This window comes from Periplaneta americana, chromosome 3 (assembly GCF_040183065.1).
Source record: "Periplaneta americana isolate PAMFEO1 chromosome 3, P.americana_PAMFEO1_priV1, whole genome shotgun sequence".
Taxonomy (NCBI): Eukaryota; Metazoa; Arthropoda; class Insecta; order Blattodea; family Blattidae; genus Periplaneta; species Periplaneta americana.
The window spans coordinates 157124370-157138687 of record NC_091119.1 but is presented as its reverse complement, the minus strand read 5'-3'; the positions used below and the strand labels follow the sequence as shown (position 1 = coordinate 157138687).

Sequence of the window (14318 nt, the reverse complement as noted above, 5' to 3'; positions counted from 1 at the left end):
TCTTCACCGATCTAATCCTTCTGACCATACTATGGCCTGGAATTTACTTAACCCCTAATACAGTGGTTCCTAAATTTTTTGAGGGCGTGAAGCACTTTTGGGAGAGAGGTTTGTTTGCAACCCCATATTACCACACTGATACTGAACCCCAATCGAAAAATACAAAAATATAAATCCCTGTAAAATCGAAAAAGATAATTCAACTCAAAATCAGTGGATATCAATCAACTTCTAATGTACCTGTGTCTGCAAGATGATAAATCGGAATATGCAAACTTATTTTCCAATTCTCTTTGACTTCTTAGACTGGCCTTCCTTCCTAATATATTTTTCGAACATTTTGAATAGTAGATTGCAAGGCCAAGATGTTAACATAATAACTGCCAGAGGTAAAAATAGATTGCTTTATAAGAAAACCTGATTTCTGATCGAAATCACCTGAGAAAACTAAATTTGATTCATTCCAGTGTATTAAAGAACTGATGGAAAATTTAGCTACTTAAAGTATGATGAGACAAAATACTAACAATTAAGTTTGTTTTTGCGGACATGCAATTAAGTTTTCACAATTTTAAACAATAGCTTTTGAATATTTTCCGGAAGAAAATCAAAACAATTATGAGAGGTACAGATGGATACTGAATCTTTTTTTTTCTTTAGACAGTTGCTTTCAACTGGGTGAAATTCCAAAACAATTAAGGAAATATATAACTTATCTACTGATGGAATGTTGAAACTACTTGTGTAATTTTTCCAGAGCAAGATTACTTTTGGATCAACGGAATGCAAAAATACCTCGAGCTTGCAGAAGAAGCTCTTAAATTTTTGACAGCATTTACAAGCTCGTGTTTATGTAAAATAAGTTTCTAGTCTACAATAGCCAGTAAAACAAAGGCAAGAAACCTCCTTGAAATTGAAAATGATATCACTGTGTACATATCGAATACAGAATTCAGATTTGAGAAGCTACTTTGTCAAAAGTAGGCACATTTATCTTTTTTTATGTTCAACGATGTTTGTGTTTATATTTCTAAACACTGTACAACATAGATGTAGGCTACGGTATGTTAATACCGGAACTGTACTGGTAAGGCATTTTTTGTTTTATTTAGTAAATCATCTCGTGACTCCTCCTCCCCACCAGGAGGTCACGACCTATACTTTGGGGACCACTGCCCTAATAGAAACGAGTACTAGAAGTACAACTCTGTCACTAACGTTTATTCTCTGTGTAAGTGAGAGTCTTTCAACTTGCCACTACTCTGTGAGTCTCTATCAGTGACGGCTCCTGCATATTTCTTACGAGGAGGAAAGAAGTTAACAGCACAAAATGACACCTTCTTGAATGAAACGTGCTACAAATTAGCCTACATACATACATGTAAGATCAAGTAGTGTTGGGGTTGGCCTTCCCTTTTGTATAGCAATAACCTGTTCTTGTAACCTGAGTTTCCTAAATTGTCCAAAATATAATATGTTTTCACTTCCATTCATTGTTGAATAATTGCACAAATTAACAATTAAAAGGAAATTCACAAACTCGCAGCATTTTTCGCGCACACTACAGCATCACACGTGTTGGAAGAGACTAGCTACTAACACGTAACCGGCACCGTTTTACGGAAATCGGAATGGAAAATAATCTGTTAGGAAAGCGAGAACACTACACCCATCCACGTGGTCTGTGTTGCCACATGTACGTACATTTTACAAGTTCAGTATTACATGCTTTTGAAAAATGTCAGTTCTTGTGAAGTCATATTACCATTATTGTTCAAAGCTGCCGGTGGTCCATTAATTTTTTTATGTTAAAAATAATGTAGTTTGGAGTACTTTCAATTTCAAATATATTTGTACAAAAATTGACAACTTGGCTGTTACCCTGTCTTGTAGACAATGAATGGAAGTGAATTTCAGGGGCCAAAAAGATCTGTGATGATAATGTAGAACTACTTACTCTTTGTTTTATATTATAAACCCGACTTTATCCTCGAAAGTTTCAAACCATGAATACTAGCCTATATAAAGTGCAATGAATAATATATTTTGATTTATAATTTTAAAAAAGTTTGTATGATGTCTTTCATAGCTTTGCGTTAAAACTGCTTTTATTGTGTCTCCTTCTAGATGTATTATAGTCTGGTTGAATGCAACATCGCATGATTGCTGCATGACAGTTGGTTTCTGTCTGCTAAGTACACTATTTCCCGCCCATACGCTGATTCAGAGGAGGATCTCCTCCCTATTAGTTCATTTACTTGCTTTAAAACTCTGCTTCTTTCTCTGGCCGCTAGTGCGCTGTTGTCTATGAGCGTTAACTGCAGTAAAGGAGGAAAGGATTGCCTTTCCTCCACACAAACAATCTCGCATCTTTCTCACAGTTTTCTAGCAGCACATGAACGCGCGTCGTTTAAAACTCGATTAACCGAGGTTTTCTGATAGCTGTCAACTTAAAAATTATTGAATCTTCCTCGAATTTCAAGGCACATATTTTATTTTGTATTTACTTTCAAAAGAAGAAAAATGTTAGGAGGTCGTTCCTCCCTTCCCTCCTCCGAGGAACTGCCACTGATCTCTATGGTCTATAATAGAGATTACTACCTATATCAATAACAACTCAAGCTTTATTTTAGATGCAAGTTATTAAGTAGGTCTACCTAAAATTATTAGTATACTGCTCAGGAAATTTATTACTTCAAAATTTAAATATATTGTCTATGCTGAGGAAATTTTATTTAATAACATCACTACAAATACATTGTTTTTACATTGTGAAAAATGATTTATACAACACGAAGCTGTAAGAGAATAGTTATAAAGTAAATTTATTCTAACTATTGTACATACCTGATAGCCACATGTACATGGAAAAAATGTTAGATCATCGACTTCCAGTGGTTCCATGCACAATGGGCACTCAATTGGTTCCTCACCGCTTTGGGTCAACATGATTGCTTAGATGCCTGTAGGAATGAACGTTCCTATATAAATAAATTAGGTACAAAACTGTTTATTTATTCTTTCAATTTTTTGTGAAAATATGAAATAATAATAATAATAATAATAATAATAATAACAATAATGGTATTAGTATTCAACAGCAGAACAATACTACAATCTCACTGCATCCAAGATTACGAATTTAAGTTCCACCGAACGAGTACATTAGCATATTTCAAGCATTCTGCGTCAAAGAAATGTAACTATTCACTCATCTGGATTATTTAGGCTACTAGAAAACATAAAATTGTCCATAGTACTTACTTTAAATACTGAACCATGTTAAGAACTTAGTATTTTTCAAAATAAATACCGCTATAAAACATATACAATTCTTTCTACACTAATCAGTTTTTCCTCGGCAATTCAAAATCTTTATAAAATCGTTCAAAGTTAGCTTCCCAGTAGTATAACATTTCTGTAACAGCAGTTTTCAGGCCATGAACATTTTCAGCTGACAATTTTTTGGATAAATAATAAAAGAAGTTCTTGCAGTTAAATATAAAACACTGTATTGTATTTAACACACAAAATAGCTTTCACACACTTTCTATTCTGTAGATGAATTCTTGACATTTCACAGTACTGTGTAAATATTTTAATACTATTAAATGGTAAACATATTGCATTGTGTAAAATATTATTGTTATCAAGATATTAATTCTGTACATATTTCATATTTGCATTTTATATGTTAAAAGTAAGAATTGGACATGTTCTTTATTCTATGCTATAACGCAAATGTAAGAATATTATGAAACGAATAAATCTATCTATTTATCTAAAATAGCACTTAATGAATATAGAACTGTCCAATGTCTTCCCTTCCAGCAGGTAGAAGGAAAATGCTGAATTTACTTAATATTATTGATATTTTTGTTAATATCGATATTAAGATCTTAAGCTTTGTTTAATAGTAGGCCTATACAAATTTAAAATGTTTTTGTATTACCGGTATCTTTTATTTTTTTGTGTAACTGAACGTTAACTAGTTTCTTTGCTGCTGTCCTAAAATTTTGTTAAAAAGAATACATATTTCTGATGACATGGAAGAGAAGGCCTGATGGCCTTAACACCACTAAAATAAATAAATTTGTTACCATATTATATTACTTCAGATAATTATCCTTACTGTAGGTTTACTCTTAAAATTCCTCCTGGATGGTAATTTCAAAACTTAAAATGAGGGCGTATCGAGGAAAAAATTAGAATATGTTGTAAAACTGGATCAGTTTAATCCAAACTGTATCAGTACACATTATACTAGAAAATATTTCAGGGAAAGTCTACTTAAGTGAACGTATTATTAGCAGTACTTTAGATCTTTTGCCATAATCGATCTGATTTAAGTACTATACCAATACCACTTATCTGGTGGAAATAAAATCAAAGGATATGCATTTGTGACTTTGTAGTTTCAACATACCGTAACTTGTAAACTAACAAGGGAAAAAAAATACTAGAGAAAATAAAAATGCAGTACGAAGTTAAAATGTAAGATAACAGCTCTACTAGGTCTACTCTCAGCATTATCGATTAACACTGATACACTCTGTAATACAAAAATCGAAAAATAATAAAGACAGATCTACTGTATCATCATCATCATCATCATCATCATCATCATCATCATCATCATAATCATAACACAAATGAGGAATCTTCCAGGTCTGTCTATACATACGGACTTCATTTCAATAGGCAGGCTAAAAAATAAGGTACATATTCGAGATTAAATAACTGATCGATGTAAGATACAGGCTTAAGAAGAGATGCTTTATATAGGCTAAATATGCGAGCTTTCGAAAACTAATCTGTCACACATCATACATTTCACTTCAGTTTGATGAAGATAAAGACACTGACTGATGCTGGATGGTCTACAGTATGGAGAGTCCTCGGCCTCACTTCACTTCACTCCTGTTTGGTCTGATTACCTGGTTGGGTTTTTTTTCGAGGTTTTCCCCAATCATAAGGCAAATGTCAGGTGATCTTTTGGCAAATCCTCGGTCTCATTTCATCTCACTACATCTCGCCAAAAAATTGTAAAAAAAAATGTACAAAATTGCAGAAAATTGCAAAATTATAAAAACTGTAAAAATGTAGGCCTAATTGTAATCTTGTAAAATTTTGATTTGTTTCACATCTTAAAGCTTCATTGAAATGTAGAATCTATGAAATATAATAAATGAAATGAAAAAAAAAATGTAAGGAGGATTGAATCTGGCAATCTATTGTTCTCAAACCAAATTACGTCCTTTGTTTTTTTAATGTGTCGGAATGTCTTTCCTAAATACGAAGATTCAATTAAAATTTAGGCCGATCTTCGATATCGCCCCACACCACACACGGAACTGGCGTCTGATTTTAAAGTTTCTTTATAGATTAGATGGGTTAAATGAAGGGACAGCTAAGTGACTTTACGTCGAGGTATGTGACAAGGTTAGTGGATTAGTTGAAGGGATTATATAAGTGATACGAGGCTGTGGAATGTGAAAATTATTTAAGTACGTTTTCTCTCCCATGTGTAGTGTGGAGGGGGATATCGAAGTTTTACCAATGATTCTAATATGGGCATATGGTATACGTTCACATAATTTAAAAGTGAACATACTGCTGTCAGAGATGACTAAGTCTAAAGTCCTATTGATTTATTTTGTGTAATGAGAGATTGCGCAAGCTATGCCTTACTTACGCCTATAATAAAAAGATGCAATGTAAAAATTGTTTTAAATTTGTTAGCCTATTTTAATGCAGACCAAACTTCCTCACAACATAAATTAAAGTAGTCTATGCAACTGATGTAAGTCAACTGTGATTAATGTGACTGATATTGTAACTTTTTTTTTTCAAAATTAAATGAGCAAATTGGAAAGTTCATGAGGCTATATATGGTCAAATTTCAAACTCATGACATAAGTACATTTCTATGGAGTGAGGTTTCATATAATCTTACTACGATTTTACACATTCTTCGTATGTAAAGTCAAATTAATAATTTATTCAAAAGTCAGACAAGAATATATCAATAAAATTTCCCAACTGAAGAATTAATTGGTAACAAAAACAATCGAGAATGTCAAGTCACAGTATACTGTGGTCAGGTCTCTAGTGAAAGCCATCACTTCATTTCCGAGGAAGTAGGCTCTGTACCAGTATAAAATGTTAACAGTACCTATGAAGTTTGAGATAGAACTCTTAAAAACGAGAAAAGAAAATAGCGCTCAAAGCCAAGTCATGCTTTACTTAAAGAATTTTAATAATCTCCTACAATGTCTAATTAAATTAGTCGACGAACGAATCTGTAGGCTAGACTTAAATTCAGTAAGTATAAGAAATGCAAGAATACCTTACGTAAAATAAAATTCTACAATCAAACTGTTTTATTAGAAGACAACGCTTTCTCAAAATTGGGTTACACCTAAAAAAAATCCTAAAATAGTGTCCCGTATGTTCTACGAACCAAATAACTGTCATTCTTAGAAGGTCAAAACTTCTTTAAAACATTTTTTATATAAAAATATACCGTAATTTAACAATTACTTTTTACTACCATAGCCTACCTTTACAAATTACGATTAAAATTTTGTTGAAAATCAATGATGAATGCGTACACTGTTAAAGAATTTATTATTATCGTCGTTAACAACTGTTGCTGTCAACAAACACCCAATCACTGCAGGTTATTTGCATTATATCAAAGCTTTGAAACTTTTACCACGTCACTGAATCGGATTTTCTAATTATGGAAGGCTGCAGTCTAACTAAATGCACCCATTGAAATACTGACCAAAATATTTAAAATATCTGAAATGCGATTTTTATAAAAGTGACGTTTAAACATTTTGACGTGTACTAACCTGGACAGAAATGTCACTGAATGTCTACCGATTCTAACCTATCAATCTGTCAAATTCTAGAAATGGTATGTAACTTACTCTTAGAACACAAACACTGCAACATTATGCAAAGCAGTAATAAATTTTGAGTTTGGAAACTTAGTTCTAAATATTCAAAGAATTTTGATCACAAAGTGTTAAAAAAATGAATTACTTATATATTAAATACTACTTAATAACGTTAGTGATTAAAGAGACGTATACAATGCATTACTTAAAATTACTGGCGTCTTAAATGTTTCATCTAATAGCGTTATATTATTATTGGCAACTAAATTTTTTGACATTTGCTTTGACTACTTACGTCTTATTTCTAACTAGCACAACCTCCAACAGTAAATTTACGATCGACAAATTAATGTTTTCTGCGCATCCACTTCGAATAAGCTATCGGTTAGTAACTTCGTATATCGATACTGCATTTCGAGACGAAACCACGACGAAACACTGCGGAAGGTCCTGTCCTCTATCAGGAGTTTCCTGTATGAGTGACATTGATGCGCATGTTTCTTTCGGAATTACAGTATGTCAAAATCAACGCTGTCAATAAAAATTGTCAAATGCGGAAAAATAAAATAAATATGTCCTAATCAGTGCTGTCGTGGTAATTTTTCTCTTGGCCATACGCCCCACCGCTTGTTTTCTCCCTTGAAACATATTTTATTCTTCTCTCTCCATCTCTCCGACTGTCATTTAATGATTTTTTTAATATTAAAGAAGAAGTAAAGAAATTGTTTTACTTTACATTTTAAGTGTACAACAAGCTTGATTTAAAGTATACACCATATAGCCCTACCGTAGATGCACACTTGCCTCCATGAATCTTGGAGTGTGTATTTGTAGCACTTCTTGTTTTTCAACCATTATTTTGTATAATTCTGGATTCCAGTGCTGCAGAGGTGGACAATTTTTATTTATGAATATGAAACAAAATGCATTAGGAACAGCAAGCCATGATCTAAGATCTGTACAGATCTCCGCGTACAAAACTTAGGCACATATATGCCGTATGGCTCCATACAGACAAAATTTTCTTTTCCTCATACGATTAATTAAAAAACTTGTAGGTTCCCATACGGTGTATGGCCCCGTATGGCCTCCATGGCAGCACTGGTCCTAATCAATAACAAATTACATAGTTGATGAATTTTATAATAATATGTTTCCATATCTGAATTTTAACTTATCTATAGTAGTAGTAGTAGGAGTACTAGTAGTAGTAGTAGTAGTAGTAGTGCTCTTTTCTGGCAGATGCGCTGGAACTCTCCGGCACCTTTTTGTTTTATTTTTCATCATGGCTCGACAGTGGCCTATTGTGCACTCCGAATTATGTGCACCGGCCGCATGAGACCTCCTCCCCTCTCCCGTCTTAAGTTCAGACCGCCAAGGTGGCCAAGCAGCACAGAATCCAGTCCGATAGCCCTTCTAAGGTGTCGAAATATACTTTATAACGTCGAAGCGCCCTCGGAAGTTCTCTTAAGGAATGAATCCTGGCAGAGATATTGCAAAAGGTTCAGAACCCAGGAACGGCTTCGGAGGAGAGGACGTTCCTCCTGCAAGCGGACGAAGACATGCATCATGACCTGTCTACAGAACGTCAGAACGAGAATAACGAGATGATGATGATGATGATGAATGCTATGAAATCTATATTCTTTTTCTACAGGAAAGAGAAAAGGAAATGGATCATGGCAATGAAATTTCCATCCCGGCATTTGTCTAAGTAACTGTGAAAAACTACAGAAAAACCGTAATTCGAACCGCGGACATCCCGAATGCGAGTCCCATGCTTAACGCATGAGCCAGTTGGCTCAGTATCTTACCTATAAGTTATTTTTAATTAAAACACTAATTAGGAGCGAGGTTATGAATTATACAATCATGTAATAATTTGAAAGTACGACAATATTGTTACACCTCAATCTTACAGATATCCATTGCTTTCTTTCTGCAAAAATTAAAATAACTCACGGAATTCCTGTCTTAACGAACATTATACCTATGCTTTCCCAACTTCTAAAAGCACGTCGACTTGCTTGATTAAGGATGTCTTTTGTGAATAATATGAAACAATAACCAATAGGTCTATATTTATTATATACCGTACAACATTAAAATATTAATAAACAGTGTTAGTTATATAGGTACTACCACAGACCAGTGGTAGTGGGATCAAAGATCCCACCTTTGCAATCAACATTAGTATTGGGTGACCAGAAGTCCTCTATTTCCGTGGAGAGTCCATCATTTTCAGTTATTCTCCATGAATAACAAACGTCCTCGTTTTCGTCCCCGGAAAATAATTTTGTCCCCTGAAGTGTAGATCTACTTTTGCTGTAGTAACAGTTTACTTGGAGGTTCTTAGTATCTTGGCAGAACTGTTGTAATTAATCTTGATCTCTGGACGATGTTTCTTGTTGGATGTTGGATCGAAAAAAAAATGTCCTCAACATTAATAGCAGTAGGAATGTTAGTCCTACGTGCTTGTCGCCTTTATCCCCAAAGAAAGCTTGTTGGGTGTCAATTTGAAGGCCTTGATGGAAGAAGGTTCTATCACACATTTTTTAATTTTTAAGATAAAAGATTATTTTTTTACCAAGAAGGGAAAGAGTGAGTTTGGGTTCTCTTCTTCAATAACAAAAATAACAATGTTAAACATATTTCATGATGAAAGAACTCGTAAACGTACTCACTAGATAATGCCTGGACCTGCTATTATATTTTCAAAAAAAAAAAAAAAAAGTTTAATTTTGATTGAAGAGTGCGTTAGACCCTTCTTCCGCTAAGCTCTTCATTTCTGTTACATTCTGAGTGTCTGAAGTCGGAAAGTTTAGGTAAATTGAAAAAAAAAAAAAAAATCCATGACCCCATCAGGAATCGAACGAGCTATTTTAGGCTTTGTAGTGTTGCTACGCAACTGCGGGTCCAAAATAAATATTGATACTGGATTAAATAATTTCTATATTGATATTACACATACCAGTAGCCTATGCAAATATCTTTATTTGCTTTTAATATAAATTATTACAACAAAAACTGTACATACATTATTTATTTCTTATTTCCATTAAGTGGGCTTAATTTTGTTGATTTCGAGAGAGGCAGACTTTGTGGCTTTTTTTTATATAGTAGTACACATATTAACAATTATTCACTTCTCACTTAATCTTCCAATGACACAGCTTACAAAAACTTTATACAAACACATTATTACGTATATATAATTATTGCACTTTCACACTTCGACTATAAATTAGTATAAAAAATCAATTCTAAAGATTTTGATAATGATTTGGTTTATTTTATTCTTAAAAGAAAAAGTGAAAGTCATTGTGGTTGTTAAAAGAGGAAACACTCTCAAAAATGATGTCACAGATGTCGCACTCGTATATCCCTGAGTTGGTCATCTCCTCTTCGAGCATTCGTCTGTGAACAAGAAAAGAAAATCATACACAGAAATGAAAACATTTTCCTGACACCAGTGCGAGAACTCAGGCATCACAGATACACGCGCACACAAACACACACGCACAGATATATACAGTGCGTTTCAAAAGATACGCATATTTTATGCTACAGCTAAATGAAAATGTTTTTCGAAAAACGCTCGGAGACGTCAAAGAGTATATTCTAAAAGCCAATTTTTCACAAAAACAAACAATGTTGTTTTGTCATCGGAAACATTTTTAAATGACACCCTGTAGTTTTCTGTATACCACCTGAAAAATTTTATTATTCTTTTTAATTGTGTTTAATTTTGCTACATTATGACATTTTCTTGGAATTACTGATAAAGCTTGGAAAAATAATATCATAATATGTATGTCATATATAGCCTGACCTATACAGAAAAATACATGATACAGTGTTTAAATTCTATCAATAATAAATCAACTTCCAAAGAGAGTAAAGGATAAATATACTGTATAATATATAATACATTACTATAGTATTATCGTTTTTATTTCAATACAACCCGATAGAAAACATCAGGCAGCATTGAAGACGACATTGGACATAGATTGAAAAAATGAATAAGGAATTTTAAATATAATTTTACAGAAATTAGGAAAAATCTGTATTTTGCCAATCCCTTTGACATTCCGGACAAATATAACTCAATTTAGGACAATCTATGTGTCGGAGGAAGAACAGTTGTTTGTATACATCTGAAGTCTGATTAATGTGATGTGTAGCTAGTCGGCGATGTATGCAATGGAGGGGAAAGAACTAGCCAACTACTTCATTATCCCCTGACCTACTTGCCTCATAAGTGGTACCTTCTTGGTATCTTTCTTCGGACTGACTAAATAACAACTAGGACAAAGGACACACCATTAAAATCCAGAACAATCCTGGGCTTTCGGTGCTGGACCCCGGACTCATTTCACCGGCATTATCACCTTCATCTCATTCAGACGCTAAATAACCTAAGATGTTGATAAAGCGTCGTAAAATAACCTACTTAAAAAAAACAATCCTGGGAAATCCAGGACGTTTGGCAACTCTGGATCATAGACAATTAGCAATACAGTCGTGTAGCATCAATGTTTGCTGTTGGACTCATTACCTCTTTTTTTTTTTTTTTACGAAATATTTAATGACAGCACGAAGCTCGATATTTTCTATTTTTGCCAATCTGTTCGGCGCACTAACTGTTCGTAAGAGGAAAGTGAGCTTAATAAATTATTCTTAGAGTTTCTTGCTTTATACTCTTTTTATTTTGATATGGCTGAAATTTAAAAATGTAAAAGTATGTTTTTTTAACAACTAATGTTCCTGCAAATGTGAGGAGTGGCAGGAGTGCTGTTCTACGCATGCGCAGAGTGTTCCATCCCTGTCTTGCAGAACTATTTCTCTTCCTCGCACAATAACGGTTTCAGAACGCACAGATGAAGCAGAACTATACCACTAGGCCAGTTCGCTCTGTAATGACTTCATTATGACGACAATGACAGAAAATAAAATCACATGAAAATATTTCTGAGTTACTGAATTAAATAAAACACATTCAATCCTTTACACGACATACATAATATAGGTTGGTATACTTCACAGTAAATTCATGAAACCCCACCATTCTTTCTCAGAGATATTATTATTATTATTATTATTATTATTATTATTATTATTATTATTATTATTTTATAACCTCTCCTGCCAAATCCCATCCTCGCATTTCCGTGGTGCAACATGATTTTAACCAACGAGGCTCTAGGCACCGAATCATGGCGGTATAACCATTAATCTTATATGGAGGATATGCCATGTACAGTATGTATAGTCTGTTATAAGGAAATTATACCTACATTCAAGTCTAAAAGAGACAGAACTGAAATGATTTTGTCAACACTCGAATGTGACCTAACTCTCCCAGGACACAATTTTCAAAATTATATTTAAAAAATCAGATATCAAAGTAAATATTATGAAAAATGTTCCCTCTTTTGTGCTCTACAGTATTGTTGTTTAGTGAACTGTCTGAAGACAGATCGGAACATCATAAGTGACACCAATAATAAGTCATTATTTATAAGGCAACTAAGCCAGAAGATAATGGGATAGGGTGGCCAGTTACTTTTCCCCTCCATAGTATATATATATATATATATATATATATATATATATATATATATATATATATCACTGAGTAGTAACATAATTACTCTAATCAGACTTGAGATGTATACAAACAATTTTATTGTTCTTCCTCTGACACATCGTCAAGTGAGATGTAGGCCTACTGCCTGATAATATATGAAGGGTTCAGAGCCATAGTGGGCCAAGCGCCATATATTAAAAGCGGAGAAAACAAGGGTTAAAATTAAGTGAATAGCATAATTCAATGAAACATATAGCAAGTAATATAAAATATGCACATTATAACTAAATGATATGTCAATTTTCATTAAACTATGTTATTCACTTAACTTTAACCCTCGCTTTCTCCGATTTTAATAAATGGCGCTTGGCCCACTATGGTTCTGAATCCTTCATATGTAAGCCTATATATATCAGCCAGAACCTCAATCAGAGGTAATACCAGTTCTTTTATGCCAGCTCCCTTCCATGCGGTATGACTCATCGACGACCCAATTAAAAAATGTTGAGTTGTTTCCTTTTGAACCGGGCCGTCGATATAGGCTACGTAGTGTGTATGTCTATCCTACATACTGAAGTACAGCAGGCCTATACAGAGTGTAAGGGGTGTAAGTGCCATTATTTTAACTTATGATTATAAATGTCATAAGGAAGAAAAAATGTCCTCACATTTTTTTTCTAATTGCAATATTTAACTAATTATTAAAGTTTACAATATTAGGCGTTTGGCAACGTTGCTGGATGGAGAGGAGGGGGTTTACAAGTACACAGTACAGCTCAAGCGGATAGAGACATGCCGGTACAAAGCAGATGTTCTGTTCTAATGCAGGGGCGGACCAGAACAACTGTTGTTTAGATAAAACGAACAACAAATACAAACTTTCAATCTTATTAATAGAACATTATGGTAAATTTCCATTTTATTTAACAATATTGGTCCATTTTTCATTATACGTCTAAAAATAAACAATAGTGGTTTACTACACAAAATCGTACGAACTTTTCTTTTCTAATGAAATATTTTAATCCCTCCCGCTTCCTTAAAGCAGTATCATTTTGAAAGAAATTTCTGGGTGTGTGATTTTCGAAACGGGGTAAGAGACTCCTAGTTTATAATAATCGTTGATAAACCGCTACAAAAGTTCGCCGATTAGGTAACCTTTTCTGCGGAAAAAGTTGACGGTACATCTTCTTGCCTCGCTTGGATTACGACGACTTTCTGCATAAATTAATAACATAAGATATTCCTCAACTGTGAATGACTTTGTAAGTTGTTTATCGAATACCTGTAGCCTATTGAACTGTCATCCCTCGGCAGTAGACCTATGGATAGGGAGTTTGAACTCAGCTGAGCTGTACGTCTGTGCAGAGTAAAGGCCCATTCACAATGAAAATTAAACATAACCGTAACATAAACACAAATGTTTGCGCCCAGGCTACCAAATGGGATCATTCACAATGATTCACATAAGCATAGACATAAACATTACCGTAAGACGTTAACATGAAAGTTTGCAAACTCCAAACTTTTATGCTTATGCTTACGTGATTTACAGATAGAATACAATCGTGGAGCGCTGAAGTATACGACAGAATATGAGGAAATGGCGTCTTTGTTATGTTTCCATGGTTACCAAGTATGTTTGCGGTTATGTTTATGTTCCCATCGTGAATGATCTTGATTTTACCGTAACGTTTATATTCTTAAGTTAACGCTTACGTTATGTTTAATTTTCATTGTGAATGAGCCTTATATCCTGCTGAACGTTGCCACGTCTCTCACGTCAGAATATTAATAAATTTAAGCAAGCATTATTA

The 14318-nt window shown here is 33.8% G+C and overlaps 1 protein-coding gene across 1 annotated transcript in view; it reads right to left on the bottom strand.

Annotated features, from left to right (window-relative positions):
* LOC138696753 (uncharacterized) overlaps positions 1-7337 on the bottom strand; it is a 32022-nt gene extending 24685 nt beyond the window's left edge. The window contains exons 1-2 of the mRNA XM_069822136.1: positions 7204-7337; positions 2848-2963 (exon numbers count right to left, since the gene is read on the bottom strand). Coding sequence (XP_069678237.1) covers positions 2848-2949 — 102 coding nt within the window. The 5' untranslated portion in view covers positions 2950-2963; positions 7204-7337. The remainder of the gene's footprint in view (positions 1-2847; positions 2964-7203) is intronic.
* Positions 7338-14318: the final 6981 nt, after the last annotated feature.